At 51.8% G+C, this 17,737-nt stretch overlaps 2 protein-coding genes across 2 annotated transcripts; both read right to left on the bottom strand.

The window, feature by feature from the left end:
• Window positions 1-90: 90 nt before the first annotated feature.
• On the bottom strand, window positions 91-2,991 carry PLP2 (proteolipid protein 2). Its single transcript, XM_044234335.1, has 5 exons — window positions 2,770-2,991; window positions 1,510-1,662; window positions 1,317-1,412; window positions 687-777; window positions 91-495 (listed from the first exon to the last, which is right to left on the bottom strand). The coding sequence occupies exons 1-5, from the start codon at window positions 2,863-2,865 to the stop codon at window positions 473-475; spliced, it is 459 nt and encodes a 152-aa protein (XP_044090270.1). The 5' UTR covers window positions 2,866-2,991; the 3' UTR covers window positions 91-472.
• Window positions 2,992-6,028: 3,037 nt separating this feature from the next.
• On the bottom strand, window positions 6,029-9,743 carry MAGIX (MAGI family member, X-linked). The gene is made up of 6 exons (XM_044234337.1): window positions 9,633-9,743; window positions 8,697-8,838; window positions 7,880-7,962; window positions 7,567-7,803; window positions 7,285-7,456; window positions 6,029-6,535 (listed from the first exon to the last, which is right to left on the bottom strand). Exons 1-6 carry the CDS (start codon window positions 9,687-9,689, stop codon window positions 6,237-6,239), a joined length of 990 nt encoding a protein of 329 aa, XP_044090272.1. The 5' UTR covers window positions 9,690-9,743; the 3' UTR covers window positions 6,029-6,236.
• Between the last annotated feature and the right edge of the window lie 7,994 nt (window positions 9,744-17,737).

Below are 17,737 nucleotides of genomic sequence, written 5' to 3' on the forward strand. Positions count from 1 at the left end.
CTTGCTCCAGCTGTCCCCTCCCCAATTTTCCCCCTCCTGTTGCTTGAGATTTATCCACATTTGACCAAAGGATTAATTTATTCATTATCATATGTTGTAACAATCTGTTTATTTATCCCCCCCAGAACCACCCCCCACATAGAGGAGTTTATTTGGTGTGGGTCACAACCTAGGGCCTAGAATCTGAAATCTGGGCCCCCCCCACCCTCATTTTGTGGCTTCAGTGGGTGCATAGTCCAGGCAGAACAAGTGTCTCCTCCTGGGTGCTGCAGAAGGAAGGGAGACAGAGGCACACCCATAAAGGTGGCCACACCCAGGAGGGACTGGCAGGTAGGAAGACAGATTCTCCCAATAAAGGCACTTGTACTTCAGTAAGAGGCTGGGAGTTGGCTGGGAGTGTTGTCGGGGCAGGGAGGAGTTTCTCGAAGGAAGTGTTATTTGCAGGCTTCAGAGAGAAATGAAGGGAGTTCACCTACACCGGGCCATCTGCAGGGTCTGCAAGTGAGGAAAAGAGAGGAAAGCATTGGCAGGATCCTATGCCCATTTCCAGACAAGGAATACTGAAGCTTATGGTACTCATGGGCTAAAGCCATCAGTATCAATAAGGGGGCATTTGTGCCCGTGGGAGACCCCCTTTCCTACTCAAACCCCCAGCAACACTTCCCCCCACTAACACACACACTCACCAGTAGGAGCTGCTGTATGTCTTTGCTGCCGCAAGGGGAAGGTGATGTAGGCATCATAGCCAAAGAGGCTTGTGGCAAGTAGGCCCAGTACCTGAGGGTGGGGATGGGCACAAGGGAGGTTGTATTAGGTCCGTCAGCCTACTCAGCCTCTTGCTTCCTTCTATCTACCACCTCCAATGACTGCTCCCATGCAGGGATGGTGACTAAAACCCCAGATCAGGAAGCCAGAGAGCCCTAGGGACAAGCCAGGAGATGGGAATCTACCCCATCCTCCCTCCTCCTAGAACCTCCCAACACAGGGTAACCACACAGTGGCCCCACACGTCAGTGGCACCATGCACATTGTACATTCAAGACAAAGTTCTAGTGGATGGTAGTCTCGTGTGTTGACAAAGGGGCCACCTCTTTGTGCTTTCCACAGAGGTCCTTGTGTTGGACAAGGCATGGCCTTTCGTGGAAAATGATGATCTCGGGAGGACAACCAGAGCACGGTCCAGACCTTCCTGCAGGCTCTGAGGACAAGTGTGACCTGCTAAGGGCCATATACTTTCTCCCAAAAGCAGAAGCAGAACTGGGCCCTGGATTCTCTAACCCCTATCTTTGCCTTGGAGCTGCCTCTGTGGCTTTTACCCCTGCGATGATTTTGGAGTGGTTTCCTCCCTCAACAAGGACAACAATGGAGGTGATCAGGTAGAGGATGGCCGCTATGAGGGTTCGGAAGAAGTCCTGTGAGGCATGGGGAGAAGAGGGGAAGTCAGCATCTTCGGTCCCAGGACCATCCCAACTGCCCCGGGGATCCTCCCTAGTCCTGCCCCTTTCTCACACTCCAAGGCCAGTTGATGATCTGTATCTTCGTATGCAGGTCACACATGTAGATGACAAAGAAGATAGCAGCAAGGATCATCTCGACCACGGACAGGGAGGAGTATCCTGGCGTGGAGGCACTGAAGCAGATCAGAATCACCAGGCACAATATCTGGAAGGATGACAGGGGAAAGGGGACAACCCCCCCCCCTCCAATCAGCATCCAGGGCTGAGGGGATTTGGCTTAAATTGGAGGTCTCAAACTCCAACGATGCCTACCAGGGCTGGAAAGATGACAAATACTAACAGCTAAACGTTTACTTTGTGCTCACTGTCCCAAAAGTTGTTCTAGAGGCTGTACAAGTAGGAATTTACTTAATCATCATGACAACCCCATAAGCTGGGTACTATTATTAGTATCCTTATTTTATAGATGAGAAAACTGAGGCACTAAGAGGTTAAGTGACTTGCCGGGGGGGGGGGGCACCTAGGAAGGGATAGAGCTGGGTGCCTCGATTCCCCGCCTTTTCCCTTACAGCATAGGGGCGGGCTGCAGGGAGTGGTGCTGCCAGGTGTTTGGTGAGCACTGCTGGCGCCAGCTTCAGGGCCTTGACAGGGGCGGGACCTGCGGTTCCCTCGGCAACCCCTTTGGGAAGCGGTGAGAGTGACACCGGAGGGGCAGGACTCTGTTAAAGGCGTCGCACCCCTTTTACAAGTGAATCAAAGTGGCTCCCACTTTCAGGAAGCCAAGGGTGGGAAACCCAGGCTCCCCGAGCGGCCCGAAGAGCTAAGGACATCCTCCCGACCACAGAAGGGCAAGGAAGAACTCGTAAAGGGCGAACCGCCCTACACCGTAGGACCAGGGCTCAGGGCCCCACCCCAACAGGCCCCGCCTCTGGGCGCGCAGCCAGCCCGCCCGCCAGTGCCCAGGCCGCGCCACGCCCTGCCACGAGAGGCCCCCGCCCCGCCTCCTAGCCCCCTGGGATCCCTCCGAGGAGCCCACCAATGTGTCCACGCGGTCTCCCTCCACAAGGCCCCCCCATAGGCGCTATGGTCTCCTTGCGGCACCCCGTAGCCCAGCAGCTCCTGACCACCTTCTCCAATCCCCACTGGTTCGCCCCGAGCCCCTGGATTCGGGCCTCCACCACCAACCCACCCTCCCGCGCCCCACTGCGGAGCGCCTCCAGACCCGCGCCTGCCTCACCCGGGGCCTCCGGGCTCCTCATGGTCCAGCCACTCCACCCTGCCTTTGCCCACCCTCCTGTCCCGGGACGCTCACAATCTCAGCAAACAGGAGAATTCCCTTTCGGGTGCGCGAAAAGTTGGTGCAGGCGGCCCAGCAGCCGGGGGCCGAGAGGCGCTCGGAATCCGCCATGGGGTGGGCCGGAGTCCCTAGGGACGCGGAGTATCTACTCGCTTTCTGGCGGATTTCGGGACGCTGCACACCCTGCCGTCTTGCCCGCCGTCTGGCTGGGAAGGGGGCCCCCGGGGCGAAGGAGGGAGTGAATCACCTCGCAGAGCAGAAGCGGGCGGGGCCGGAGGGGGCCGGGCCAGGTGGCTGCCGCCCCGGAAGCCCCTTTGCCCCGCCTGCCAAGGGTACTCCCCGCTGGGTGCGTAGCCCCCTGGGCGCCCCACCTCCGGGGGCGCCAGCCTTTGAGGCTTGGCATTTCGGGGTACCATGTGCGGTAATGGCGGGACCTTTTGCGCTTTCGGAATAGGAATGCTTTCGGTGCTGCCTCAATTCAGAACCTCGGGGATCTGGTTTTGGGGAAGCACATGACTCAGTTTCCTTAGCTGTAAAAATGGCTGAGGCCATGGTTAAACCCAGGCATGTTTCCAGAATTCTGAATATTTCGGATCTTAGAAAGCTGTGTATTTCTTAACACTCTCAGCGAGGTCTGAGGCAGCCCCGTTTTAAAATAATAATAATAATAAAAAGCCTTAATATTTATTCAAGTAAAGGGGTGGAAATCGTTCACAATAAGTGGGATAAGCCAGAACTGAAAATTGTCCCTCATTAAGTCAGGTTAGGTTTTGTAACCAAAGGGTGCCCAGTACGTGGGAAAGCTATTTCCAGAGCTTTGGGGACTTCAAATTTCGGGTAAAGGATCATGGTTGGTGGAATAAACCCCTTAGCAGTGATGGAAATGAGACTGCACTGGCGCACAGCCTAAGAGAGAATAGGGCTTGGTGAGCATCAAACTGCTCAGTACATGGGGACAGACATTATTAACGGTGTCACAACCCAGAGGCTCTCTGTTCTGCAATCCTAGGGAGGCCCTGGCCCCAAGTGCTGGGCCTCTGTTTCCTGGTTCTCAGAAGAGGGCCACCAGCACAGCCCTAGATGAAGAACGGGGAAGGAGCCCCCGTTTCTTTAGTGCTGGAAGCTTGGCCACATGAGAGGAAGGTTCCTGGGGTCCCGGTTGGGGTGACAAAGCTTATGATATTTGAAGTGTGTTATCCTAAGTGAGCTATTTCTCCTGACTCAGCCTTGATTTCTGCATCTGAGACAGGCATCTGGTCACAGGAATCAGGATCTCCCTGGAGATATGCTGAGGATCACATTCTCTAGACTGAAGGTTGGTTTTATTCTCATCCCATTTGAGGGAAGAGTTGTGGCTGGAAGGCCAGGGCAGTTAGACCCAAGGGCCTGCCTGCACACACACCCCAACCTGGGGTGCCTCAAAACCAAGAAAGGGGCACCCTACTATCAGCCCGGGCTGCTAAGAGTGGTTGGGTGATAGAAGGAATGAAGCACACTTTTCCCCAGACTGAGTGTGTGCTTTCCAACTCTGTGAGGACATATCTGAGTTTCTAGAACAAAACAAACTCTGCTCCACTTCGGGGCCTTTGCACTTGCTGTTCCCATGGCTGCCAGTGCCCTTCTCCAAGCTCTTCATACATTCATTTGGCTTTTGGTCAATCAGGTCCTAGCTCAAAGGTTGGCTTCAAAGAGACCAGCAGCCCACCATCATTATTTCCACCAACATAACCTCCTTTAGCTGTCTTTATAACTCTGACCTCTCTCTGAAGTTATCTTTAATTTATTCCTTTTCTTTTCTTTTCTTTCCTTTGCCTTTTCCAACCTAGGTTTACACAAAGTTAGAAATCTTTATGTTTCATTTCACCAGCATCTCCCCAGTGCCTATACAGTGCAAAGTAAACAACTGGGGCACAATCATTACATGATTAAAAGGACCAGCTCGGGAATCCAGCCTTGATTAAATCTCGCTTCAACCCCCTCCCTCGAGCTATTTATACTATCTGGGCCTCACTTCCCTCCCCCATGAAATGGACATATCAGGATTGTTGAGCAGATGTTTAAGTAGATGAAAATAGATACTGCAAGTAGAGCCAGTAGTAGGAATAAGGCTAAGTAAATGGTGGCTGGGGTTACTATTATTAGTCTCCAGGGTGTAACTGTGTTGATAGGACTGAAGCTCCTTCACTTCCCTAGAGCCACACCTCCACTAGGCTCTGAGTCAAGGGTAGCTGGAAGCCCCAGCGCACTACCCCACAATGTACACAGTGCTGACCGTTGAAGCATTCACCAGCTCCCAGCCTGGCTTTAAGGTCCCCCTCTCTTTCCAGCGTCAGCCTAGAAATTCACATGCCCATCTTTTAATTTGTCTCCCCTCTCCGGTGGGAGTTGCCCATTCCCACCCGACCACAGCTTCCTTCATTGGGGGGGGGGGGTCAAGTGCTTGGGGTGTGGTGACAAGCGAAGGTAACTAGACATTGCTTGCCTCGGCCAGCGCTGGCTTTGGGACTATCCCGGTAGGAGTCCAGCTGGCCACATAAGCCCTGCCTTCAGGGTTCTGCTCCCAGGATGGAGGAAACTCTGGCCTCTTCCAGGACCAGGAACGCCCAGCATGTGGCGTGTGCACACAAGCCTGGCGCTGTTCGTCACCATGTATGGAAGAGGGGGCGCGGCTGAGAGGTTCTAACAGCCTTTTTTAGCGCAACCCGCTGACTCACACCTTCCCGGCTCCGCCCCAAAGGGGGCTCCAGGGCCCCAGCCCATGCCCTAAGGGTGGCAGTCTACGTGCCAGCGAGAGCCGGCCAAGCAGGCCGGAAGTGAGAGACCACAGGTTCCCGGTGAAGGAAGCCACCCTGGTTCTAGCCTTGCTATCAGGCCATCAGGACAATTCCTGATCGGGGCTGTGGGTATTCAGGCGCACTCCCGCTACAACGGCCCACCTCTGCATTCCCCATGCCGGGAGCAAAGATTATCTGTGAGCCCCGCACACCGCCCCAAAAGTGAAATGAATGAACGCGGAGAAGCAGGAGCTGGCGAAGAAAAACCGAGTGGGGAGAAAGCACGCCAGGCTGAGGATCGGCACAGGCAGACCCCGCTAGAGACACGGGTGAAACAGCATGAAGTAAGTAAGCTTTTTAATCGTTACAAGAAGAGGCCCTGCTTGAAACCAGATCGACCCACCTTCTCCTCTGCGGGGTGAACGCAGGAGCCCCACCCGACCTACAGCACCCGGCAAATCAAGACTGGGTCGAACCATTTTATTACCTCCCCCGCTCGAAACCAGAAGCGCAGGGCTGGCCCGTCTGGAGGGCTGTACCACTGACACTGCGAGGGAAGCGCGGGCTGGTCCGCTGCGCAGCCGGAGTGGGGATGGGACGAGACCGAGTGTGCGCTCTCCCAGCGATGCTAGCTAGCGTGCAGTCAGCGGAGCACACTGGATCCAGGTCCGGCAGTACCAAGTGAGCATCGGGCCGTCCCATACGTGCTCAGTGCCTCCGCCTTCCAGCGGCCATCTCGAGAGCAAGCTGTGGCGCCCCGGGGATCCCTAGGGCCCGTGAAAGCTGTTCCTCACTCGGCACCAGCCAGGGTCCCGGGGAACCCGGGGTTCGGTCGTTAGGGTCGTCTGTGCGGCGCTGAGGAGGAGGAACCACAGGACAGTCGGCCAGCGGCTCTGAGCTAGGCTCAGGGCTGCCCCGACGGTGCGGAAGTGGAGAAGCACTGACGGTGTGAGACCTCATCACCTCTGGTCCACCAGGATCTGGGCTGCGATCAGCGGATGGCAGACCTGCGGGTTAGATTGAGGGATAGGATGGGGAATGGAAAACCGAGCCCCCTGGCTGAGGGGGGCCGGCAGACTCCAGAGCCTGCAGGAGACAGGGACCCCTCCTTAGAGAAATCTACCTTTGAGGCCTGGACTAACCATTCAGGAACCGTTACCACCCCCTCAAGACTACCCCCCTCCAATGCCTCTTGTCCCGAGACCTCTCCCCAGCTGGATCCAGAACATGCCCCCGCAAATACTTCACCACAATCCCAAAGGAAATCAAACCCTGACCTTGATCTCGATATGCTAAACCCCTCCTATCTACGACCCCAGACAATCCCCTTCCTTAACGCGCCTCCCTCAACTCCCAACCATTTGCATGTGGATCCCTCAGCCTTGGAACTAGACCCCCCCCCCACTCCGGATCCCCATCCCATCCTCTCCTTCCTGAGACCCACTCCACCTTTTCATGCGAGAACAACTCTTCCTTCTAAACACCTGCTTTTACCCCAGACCCTATCCCCCTTCTCCTCTCCTAGTACCTCAAAAAACTCCCCTCTAAAATCTACTTTTATTCCTGTTCTGGGACCCTGCTCTTCCCCATCATGGATCGTGCTTTTGAGAATATCATGACACCTCACAGACACTAAACTCTGACTTCCTCCCCATAGATACCACCAACACCTCCCACCCTGGGCCCCAGCCTCTCCATGTTGTGAGTCTCTCCATCCCCTCACAGCTCTCTGAACCCTCTCCCTTGGGAAACCCACCATCTCCTTTCTGGGGCCCTTCTGCCCCTTCAGGCTCGGCAGGGTGGCTTTCAAGGGGCCTGCTTAGTACAAGACGGAGACGGGGACCGCCTGTGCGAATGCGCTCCACCACTTGGGCGTGGGTGAGGCCCCGAGTTGATTCTCCGTTGATGTGGAGCACGAGGTCCCCAGCCTACAAGAGTGCAAGGAGAGGGGTATTGTAGAATGAGCATATAGGGAGCACCCCGACAAAGGGCGAGGATTGGGCGAGCACTGTTGAGTGGAGGGCGTCTTATACCTCACCTGCAAGCGACCACAGCGCTGTGCTGGCCCATTTCTCAGCAGCCCGCGCACCGCCAGAGGAGCATCCCCAGATGAATCTTGGCCTCCGCTTAATGTGAGGCCAAAGCCCGTGGAATCTCGAACCAGTTCCACGCTGAACCGTCCAGAGGTCTGGAGCGGCTTCGAAGCAGAACATGCCTTAGACTGGGTCACTTGTGGCGGTGCAGTACCTGTACCCAAGATCACTGACCGATGATGCTGGAGTAAAAACACAAGCCTACGTACATTGCCAGTCTCAAAGCGGGTGGCATTCAATAAAAGGGCGATGTAGTACCTGTGGCCGGTGTTCCACGAAAGTGGGATTAGGCAGCCGACTGTCTGTAACCTCTATGTCTGCAGAATCCAGCACACTAACAGCTGGAAGATGAAAAAGGCAGTAAGAGGGGGACTCCAGGGAAACCACTTAGGACGTGCCCCCTGATTTAACGTTCTAGCTTCACCTCATTTCCTTACCTCTAGAATGCATACGCCCACCTATTTAACTGGGCTCAACCCACATGAGTAACTGACCTCAGGTCGACTTCTAAGTAATAATACTGGGCTCTGGTATTTGAATAGACCTTCCTATAGTCCTCCAATAACTCAGAGATCCTGTTCCTCATATTACACCCTTAGGCACTCCCTGGGGGGTGCAACTCCAAGACTGTGGACTCCTAAACTTTTCAGGCTCCGCCCCCTAACTGGCCTATAAATTTCAATCCATTCCTGACATTTCGATCCCTCCCCCTGACATCTGTAGGCTCCACCTCTGGAGTGGATTTTTTTTCCAGACCCGCCCCTCAGCCAACTGCCCGCCCCCAAAACTCTTCTGGCCCCACCTCCTCAGAAATGCCATACAAAACCCCCCGGGCAAGGATAACCATCCAGCCCTGCACCCACAACTAGCCAATGCAACATTAATCTATCAAAATAGCTTTTCCAAGATCACCTCGTGGAAGAATATTCTAGGATAACGCCATGGCTCCGCCCCCTTGAAGCGCCCTCCGAGCCCCGCCCCGCCACCATTGGCCCCACCCAGGGAAGTAACTAGCAATCCCGGGTACGCCACTACTGAATCCCGCCCCACTCACACCCCGCCCCCCGCAACGCACCAGCCTTGGGGCGCAGACGCAATGTGGCGCTCGTCCTGCGTACCAGCGCCGCTACGTCGGCCGCAGCTCTGGCCGCCAGGGGGCGCGCGTCCAGACGCGCCAGGAGCTGCCGGGCTCTGGGGCCAGACTGCAGGGGAAGGTCCTGGCCTGCGCGGGTGGAAAGAGGAGGTCAGCTCCTGCCCGAGCCTCGGCGAACCACCTTGCTCCTCGACGTCGGAAGACCCAAAATGCTCCTCAAGACCTTTGGAACCCCCCGACCACTCCCTCGATAGTTCCGCAGGCCCCTCTCAACTCCTGCGACCCCCCGCCATCGCGGGTATGCCCGCGGACCCCCGCCCGATACGCTCACGATATCCCTGGAGAGAGCTAGCTGACCGAAATATTTCTGGACACGTCCCAGCACCCTGGGACTATTTCTGGAGGTCTCCATCTGCCCCTTCGTAACCCCAGATTCCAAACTCTTCCCGCACAGGAGCGAGAGGGACCCCGATTCCCCCCAGATGTCCCGACAGAAGACGGTCTGCCCCCGCTGTGGCCCTGGCACCCCCGAGGCCCCTTCCAGATCTCCTAGGCAAACCTGATGGCCCACGTAGCCCCAACTGCCGCTCCATTTATCCCCAGAGGCCCCCGCCTAACCCCCCGCAATTCACTACGGACCCTGAGTGGCCAGGCGTCCCCAGTGACCCCGGGCAGACCCCTCTGGCACATCTCCCCAGAGACTTCTGAGAGCCCCCGGGTCTGGTGCGCAGCCCCGCGGTGCGATGCGGTGCGGTGCGGTGCGGGTCGGGGACCTGGAGTCTAACCCGGGTCACCGGGCACCCGCCCCCACTGGGGCGCCAGGGCTGCTTTGTTTACCACCTGTCGGAAGGAAAAGGTGAGGCGCCGACAGGCGGGGCATGGGGTGTCAGGGACGCGCCCAGTCCCTCCCCACCCAACCCCCGTACCTCCTCTGCTCCCCCTAGGGTCCGTGGCGCCCCTCGCGCGCGGCTCCATGACCCGAAGTCCGCCGGCTGGACGCAAGGCCGCCAGCGACGCGTTTGGAGCGCCTGGGCGCGCTCACCTGGCGGCCCGCCCGGGCCTGGATGCGGCTGGGGCCGGCCGGTCCCGTGCCTGGCGCCCCGACCCGCGCGCTGACCTACCTGGCCGCCGGCGAGGAGGCCTGGCAGCGGGAGCCAGCGCGAGCTCTGGGCCTCGCTCTGCCTCAGGCGCTGCCTCGGTGAGCCCCGAAGCCTGCGCTGGGCTCCTTCTCCCACCCAGGAGGGGTTGTTAGTCCACGAGCGAGAAGAGGAGGGGAAGTCGAGGCCCAGAGAAGTTAAGGGCCCCGCCTGAACTCTGACAACTAAAAACGGGGGTGCAGAAGTGGAGCCCGCGTTTACCAGGGAATTCCGCAGCCTCCCACGGAGCTTTGCTCACAGTGGGACGGGACCTCAGCAAATTTGCAGTGAAACTTTTCTACTCGGGAAGTGGAAGAGTCTGTTGGGCTAGGCAGGGGCGGGGACGGGGGGGGGCGTCGGGGAGGCGTCCTTTGGAGCCTTGGGGTCCATGGGAGGGTTTGGGGCCCTGACCATGATAGGGTTGGGGGACTCCAAAAGCCGGGAAGGGCGGGTGCCCTTGAGAGTGGAGAGGCGGTGGGGGCCTCAACTTGAGTAGGCTTTCCAGGCCCATGGGTGGGAAGGGTCGCCAGCCAATGAGAAGGGAGAAATGAGGCCCCTCTTAGTTATTAAGAGTGAAGGGTGGCCTGGAGACAGAGGTCCGGATGGGGGAGCACTTGGGCACAGTGCTATTGGAATGGAAGGAGGAATGGGGTGCGGTGAGAGAGAGCCTGTGACCGCCACTCTGTGGAGGAAGAAACCGGGACCACAGGGGCTCAGAGACGTCTCAGTCCAGGGCCCCACAGCCAGCCATCCACAGTGCACGCCTCAGGTGGCTTATCCCCAGCGTTCACTGGGGCTGACTGTTTCACTCTGGGCCCTGGACGCACTGTGTCCTGATGTCCATTCTGGGTGGCCGGGCAGCCTCTGTTGTCCACCTTTCAGGGGCCTGGTGTTGTTAGGTGAGAGGGGTTGAATGGTCCCTGCTTCCCTTCCTCCTCCCACCTCGGACCTGACCTTGTCTTCGGAGAGGATACACTGGACCGCATTCATTGCTCTGCCCTGTTTTATGCCAACCACCCGGGGCTCTCATAACTCCCCAAATTTTGTGAACTGTTTGTCACATCATCCCTCCTTTGCCTGCACTGTGTCTTCTGTATGGGAACTCTTCCCAGTCTTTTGTTCACTGAAAGAGGACTGTATTATCAAGGCCCAGTTTTAAGGCTTTAATCTTCCATCCATCCAGTTCTGAAAAGGAATACAGAAGATGGGTTTTTGGCTATGTAGAATTGTAAACCTACGTGTTTCTTTCTGTGAGGGAGAGTTAAGGCTGCTTTATTTTCCTGAGTCTTCTCAGGAGAACTGGTTTGAGGAGAAAAACCAATGCTGATCCCACGGATCCCCCATCCTCTCCTTCACTGGGAAGTCTTCCCACTGTCTCCTCCAAGATCCAGTCCCCTTGAACTCCCCTTGGGGACTTCCCCAGTCCTCTAGGGCAGTGCTGGTCACTGTGGTCACTGGCCTTTCTGGGCCTCTATCTGTCTGTACTGGGGTCTTTCTCTGGCTGCCCACACCTGTCCCAGCTGGAGTCTGGTGTTGGGTAGGGGAGGATTGAGACCCTATATTGCAGAATTCTCCATAGAATTCTCATTCCTTTATGTATTCTTTTTTTTTAAAGTTTTTTTTTTAAGATTTTATTTATTTATTTGAGAGAGAGACAGTGAGAGAGAACATGAGCGAGGAGAAGGTCAGAGGGAGAAGCAGACTTCCCATGGAGCTGGGAGCCTGATGTGGGACTCGATCCCGGGACTCCAGGATCATGACCTGAGCCGAAGGCAGTTGTCCAACCAACTGAGCCACCCAGGCACCCCTCCTTTATGTATTCTATGGACATTTTCTAACACCTGGTCAGAGGTCAGCCCTATGCAGAGGCAGCTGGGTCCATGAGGCTGAAACAGCTCTGGGCTCCGGTATTAGTAAGCCCTCTTTCTGGAAGAAGGGACACCTACACAGACATTGACAACACAGTGATATCAGGTTGGGAACCGCCTTTCTTAAGAGTTTGTATTGGAATTGTCTTTTTCAGAGTTGGAGGGTACATTCGATTTTATTTAATAGTTACCTTGATTTATTACTTTTAGACATTTAGCTTTATAATATGTGGGCCTCCACTTGTATTCTCACACTGGGACTCACAGATGTTGTGGGATGGACCCTGTCAACCTCAGAAACAAAGAGGAGCACATGGACTTCAGAATTTGACATGCTACAAAGACACAATAATAAAAGAGTGTCAGGCTGAGCATGGAGCATAGACAAATTAATCAATGAAACATTGGAGTTTTAGATACAGGTATATATAGGAACTTGAAACATAATGTATAGATAGCACTACAAATCAGATGGAAAGTATGGAATTTGTGGTATATGGTGGGAAAATCAACTCACTCTCACCTCAGTAGGATACTGCCTCACATCCAGAAGAGTGGTTACTATTAGGTAATTGGTAAAGAGCCTTCTGGATGGGGACAAGTTAGAACCCTTCTGCCTCACAGTGACAATGTAAAATGATGCAGCCACAGTCGAAAACAGTTTGGGGTTAATTCAGAAAGTTAAATGTAGTCTTACCATATCGTCCAGCAGTTCCGTGCCTAGATGTATACACAAGAAAACTGAAAGCAGAGAATCAAACAGATACTTGTATGCAAATGTTCACAGTAGTACCATTCCCAATAGCCAAAAGATGGAAACAGTCCAAATGTACGTCAAGGGATGAATGGATAAGCAAAAGTAGTATAAACATACAGTAGAATATTATTCAGCCTCAAAAAGGAATGAAATTCTGGCACATGCTACAACATGAATGAAACTTGCAGACATTATGTTGAGTGAAATAAGTCAATTACAAAAAGGCAAATAGTGTTCGATTCCACTTGCACAATGTACTTAGAGTAGGCCAATCGATAGAGACCGAAAGTAGAATAGAGATTACCAGTAGCTGGGGAGGGGGGATAGGGTGTTATTGGTTAATGGGTAGAGAGTTTTTGTATCCGTGGATGAAGCAGGACTGAACTATTTTTTTAAGATTTATTTATTTATCTGAGAGAGCGCTTGTGAGCAGGAGAGAAGCAGAGTGAGAAGGAGAGAAAATCTCAAGTCAACTCTGCTCAGAGCATGGAGCCCAACTCAGGGCTCAATCCCATGACCCTGATACCATGACCTGAGCCAAAATCAAGAGTTGGAGGGGCGCCTGTGTGGCTCAGTGGGTTAAAGTATCTGCCTTCGGCTCAGGTCATGATCCCAGGTCCTGGGATCGCTCTGCTCAGTGGGGAGCCTGCTTCCTCCTCCTCTCTCTCTCTCTCTCTGCCTGCCTCTGCCTACTTGTGATCTCTGTCAAATAAATAAATAAAATCTTTAAAAAAAAGAGTTGGACACCTAATCACCTGAGCCACCCAGGCATCCCTATAGAATGGTTTTTAAAAAATGGTTTCATTCGGGGGCACCTGGGTGGCTCAGTGGGTTAAGTGTCTGCCTTGGGCTCAGGTCATGGTCTCAGGGTCCTGGGGTTGAGCCTTGTGTCTGGGGTCCCTACTCAGTGGGGAGCCTGCTTCCCCCTCTCCCTCTGCTCCTCCCCCTAAACTGTGCTCACACACATGCTCTCTCTCTCTCAAACAAATAAAATCTTTTAAAAAAAGAACAAAATGTTTTCATTCAAATTAGATCATAGACATAAATGTAAAACCTCAAACTATACAATTTCTTAAAGTAAGAATAGGAGAAAAACTTTGTGACCTTGGGTTAGGCAAAGGTTGTGTAGACAGGATATCAAAAGCAAAATCCATAAAGGAACCAATGGATTAATTGAACTTCACCAAAATTCAAAACATCTGCTTTTCTTTTTTTTTTTAAAGATGTTATTTATTTATTTGACAGACGGAGATCACAAGTAGACAGAGAAGCAGGCAGAGAGAGAGAGAGAGAGAGAGAGAGAGAGTAGGAAGCAGGCTCCCCGCGGAGCAGAGCGATCCCAGGACCTGGGATCATGACCTGAGCTGAAGGCAGATGCTTTAACCCACTGAGCCACCCAGGCGCCCCTTTGCTTTTCTTTTTTAAAGATTTTATTTATGTATTTGACAGAGAGATTGCGAGAGAGAGAGCACAAGCAGGAGGAGTGGCAGGCAGAGGAAAAGGGAGAAGCAGGCTCTCCACTGAACAGGAGCCTAATATGGGGCTCGATCCCAGACCCCTGGCTGTTCTGACCTGAGCCAAAGGCAAATGCATAACTGACTGTGCCACCCAGGTGCCCCAAACTTCTGCCTTTTTAAAAAATTATTTTTAAAGATTTTTATTTATTTATCAGAGGGAGAGTGAGAGAGGGAGAGAGAGCGCACACAAGCAGGTGGAGAGCCAGACAGAGGGAGAAGTAGGCTCACCTCGAGTAAGGAGCCTGATGCTGGACTCGGACTTGATCCCAGGATCCTGGAATCATGACCTGACGGGAAGACAGCCACTTAACCACCTGAACCACCCAGGCATACCAAGCTTCTGCTTTTCAAAAGACAATGCAAATCACTCTTCTTAAGAATTGTATCCATAATATACACATAATGGCCCAAATTTAATAATACAACCCCATAAAAATGGGCAAAATATTTTAACACATGCTTTATCAGAAAACATATATAGAAGGCAAATAACTGTGTTGACAATGTTCAATTATCATTAGCCTTTAGGGTAAGCAAGTGGCGATCATGATGAAGCACCACTGTACACGTAGCAGAATGACTGAAAGTAAAAAGTCTGACAATACCAACTGTTGGAGAAGATATGGAGGAAATGGAATTCTCAGAGACTGCTGATAGTAATATAAAATGATATAGCATCTTTAGAAAACAGTTTGGCAGGGGGGCCTGGGTGGCTCAGTGAGTTAAGGTTCTGCCTTCCGCTCAGGTCATTATCTCAGGGTCCTGGGATCGAGCCCTGCATTGGGCTCTCTGCTCAGCAGGGAGCCTACTTTCCCCCTCTCTCTCTGCCTACTTGTGATCTGTCTCTCTCTGTCAAATAAATAAATAAATAATTTTTTTTAAAAAAGAAAACACTTTGGCAGTATCTTAAGTTAGACAGGTATATGATCCAGCCATTCCACTCCTGGGTATTTACCTAAAAGAAATGAAAGAAGGTATCTACACAAAGACTTGCATATGAATATTCATGGAAGCTTTATTTGTTGTCTTAGTCATCTCAGGCTGCCATAAGCCACCTATAAACTGTTAAACTGTTGTTTAAGCCATCTGTAGATTGTTGTTTAATGGCTTAAACAACAGACATTTATTTCTCAAAGTTCTGAAGGCTGTCAAGTCCAAGATCAAGGTGCTAGCCAATTTGGTTCCTGGTAAAAGCTCTCTTCCTGGCTTGCAAATGTCCACCTTCTATGTGTATCTTCACGTGGAGGGAGGGAGAGAGAGAGAGCGAGAGAGGCTCTCTCTGTCTTTTTATAAGGCCTTAATCCTATGTGTTTAGAATCTCACTGTTATGACATCATTTAACCTTAATTACCTCCTAAAGACTATCTCCAAATAGTTACACTGGGGCTTAAGGCTTCAACACATGAATTTTGAGGCAATACAATTCAGCCCATAGTATTCATTAATAGCCAAAAACTGAAAGCAACTCAAATATCCATCAACAGGTGACTGGGTCAACAAACTATGCAGTGGAATGTTACTCTGGAATAAAATAGGATGAAAAGGGGTGCCTGGGTGGCTCAGTGGGTTAAGCCTCTGCCTTCAGCTCAGGTCATGATCTCAGGGTCCTGGGATCAAGCCCCATATTGGGCTCTCCCCTCAGCAGGGAGCCTGCTTCCTCCTCTCTCTCTGCCTGCCTCTCTGCCTACTTGTGATCTCTCTCTCTGTCAAATAAATAAATAAAATATTAAAAAATAAAATAGAATGAAAAAATTTGGATGGATCTGTTAAAATAAAAAACAAACAAAGATCAACCTAAAAGATTTCCTGAGGACACAAAACCGGTTTGGATATATAAACAAAGTTTAGCTTATTTTGCAAGGCTAACTTGACCCGGGTCATTTCTTGTTTAGGCCTCTGGAAATCATAAACAAAACTTAAACTGTCTCCCAAGGTAGAAATGAAGTAACCACTGACCAATTCCCTGCCATTGAAGAAAATTCTAATATTATAACCAGTCACTGTGAAGAATAAATAGTCACTCCTTTCTCACTGTATAAACTGCTTTATAGCAATATACCCCTGAGCTTCATCCCATGTTTTGGTTTGAGTGCTCCTGGTTTCCAGACTATTTTCTTGGTGTGTGCACAATAAACTTTCACTAATTGTTACTTTGGTGATTGATTGGTTTTACTTCTGTTATTTCTGAACTTTCAGCAGATCTCAAAAAACCCATGCTTAGTGAAAGAAGCCAGAACTGCTCCCCAAAAAGAGTACGTACTATACGATTCCATTTATATAGAAATCTAGATACCACTTATATGTGGGATTTAAAAAAACAAAACAAATGAATAAGCATAAAAGCAGAAACAGACCCATAAATATAAAGAATAAACTGGTGGTTGCCTGAAGGGAAGGGCTGGGTGAATGGGCAAAATGGGTGAAGGGGAGTAGGAGGTACAGGCTTCCAGTAAAGGAACAAAGTCATGGCAAAATAAGGTACAGCATAGGGAACACAGTCAGTGGTATTGTAGTAGTGTTGTATGATGACAGATGATAGCTACACCGGTGGTGAGGAATCACTATGTTGTGTGCCTGAAACTCATGTAACATTGTGGGTCAAATTCGATTTTATTTATTTATTTATTTATTTGACAAGGGAGGAGGGGAGAGCACAAGCAGGGGGAGCAGCAGAGGGAGAGGGAGAAGTGGGCTCTCTGCGGAGCAGGGAGCCTGATGCGGCACTCAATCCCAGGACCCTGGGATCATGACCCGAGCTGAAGGCAGATGCTTAATCCGTTGAGTCACTCAGGCGCCCCCAGCTTCAATTTTATTTTTTTTAAAGATTTTATTTATTTATTTGACAGATAGAGATCACAAGTAAGCAGAGAGGCAGGCAGAGAGAGAGGGGGAAGCACGCTTCCCACTGAGCAGAGAACAGGATGCCGATGCAGTGCAGGATCCCAGGACCCTGAGATCATGACCTGAGCTGAAGGCAGAGGCTTAACCCACTGACCCACCCAGGCACCCCACCAACTTCAATTTTAAACATCTAGAAAAGTGCAAACTAATGTGCAGCGATAGAATAAATCAGTGGCTGGCGAGAGCACGGCACGGGAAAGAGGAATTACGCAGTAGGGAAGGTAACTTTTGGCAGTAAGAATTATGTTTCCTACCTTGATTGTAATGATAGTCTCACAGATACAAACACAGTTAAAAACTTATCAGATTTTGTCAAGCCTCAATCCATTAAAAAAATAAAAGGATTGATTAAATTTTTCAGAATTGGGTAGGGCTATGGGAAGAACTGACTTAAATCCATGAATGAGGGGAGGTAAAAAGGGGCAATAGGTGTATATTCATGAATGGACAAAGCTAAGGCATTGGTTTAAACCCACGCTTGAGCAGGACTGAGAGTGGGTTTGGCTCTGTCCCTTCTGATAGTAATCAATATAGATTAAGGATAAACACTGCTGGGCTGCTACCACACAGCTTGACTGGCCTCAATGTAGGTGATTTGGAAGCTTTATTCCTAAATTCTTGATGATTTTATGATGCACACCTTATTACCGGCACTTCCCAGAGGAGTACACTGAGGCTCTAGATGGAGTGGTGGCTATGGTCCCATCTTAGGGACGCTGTCTGGACGCTCCTACCCCTCAACCCTGACAACAGCCGCAGTGACCTAAGATCCGTTGCTTCATCCCAATCCTTGCCCTTGTCCCCAGATTTGTGACCCCACTGTCTTCAGCTCTCAGTGAGCTCC

Source organism: Neovison vison, chromosome X, assembly GCF_020171115.1.
Source record: "Neovison vison isolate M4711 chromosome X, ASM_NN_V1, whole genome shotgun sequence".
Taxonomy (NCBI): Eukaryota; Metazoa; Chordata; class Mammalia; order Carnivora; family Mustelidae; genus Neogale; species Neogale vison.

Bases quoted from the DNA above. Each gene is read 5' to 3' on its own strand.
- MAGIX (XM_044234337.1), bottom strand. From the start codon at position 9,689: ATGGAGCCGCGCGCGAGGGGCGCCACGGACCCTAGGGGGAGCAGAGGA. The intron at 7,804-7,879 runs GTACTACATCGC...TTTTTACTCCAG, and splicing joins TCGTGGAACACCGGCCACAG to CATCATCGGTCAGTGATCTT. The intron at 6,536-7,284 runs GTGGGTTTCCCA...TCTAACCCGCAG, and splicing joins AGGGCCCCAGAAAGGAGATG to GTCTGCCATCCGCTGATCGC.
- PLP2 (XM_044234335.1), bottom strand. From the start codon at position 2,865: ATGGCGGATTCCGAGCGCCTCTCGGCCCCCGGCTGCTGGGCCGCCTGC. The intron at 1,413-1,509 runs GTGAGAAAGGGG...CATGCCTCACAG, and splicing joins TCATCAACTGGCCTTGGAGT to GACTTCTTCCGAACCCTCAT. The intron at 778-1,316 runs GTAAAAGCCACA...CCCCACCCTCAG, and splicing joins ACTCCAAAATCATCGCAGGG to GTACTGGGCCTACTTGCCAC.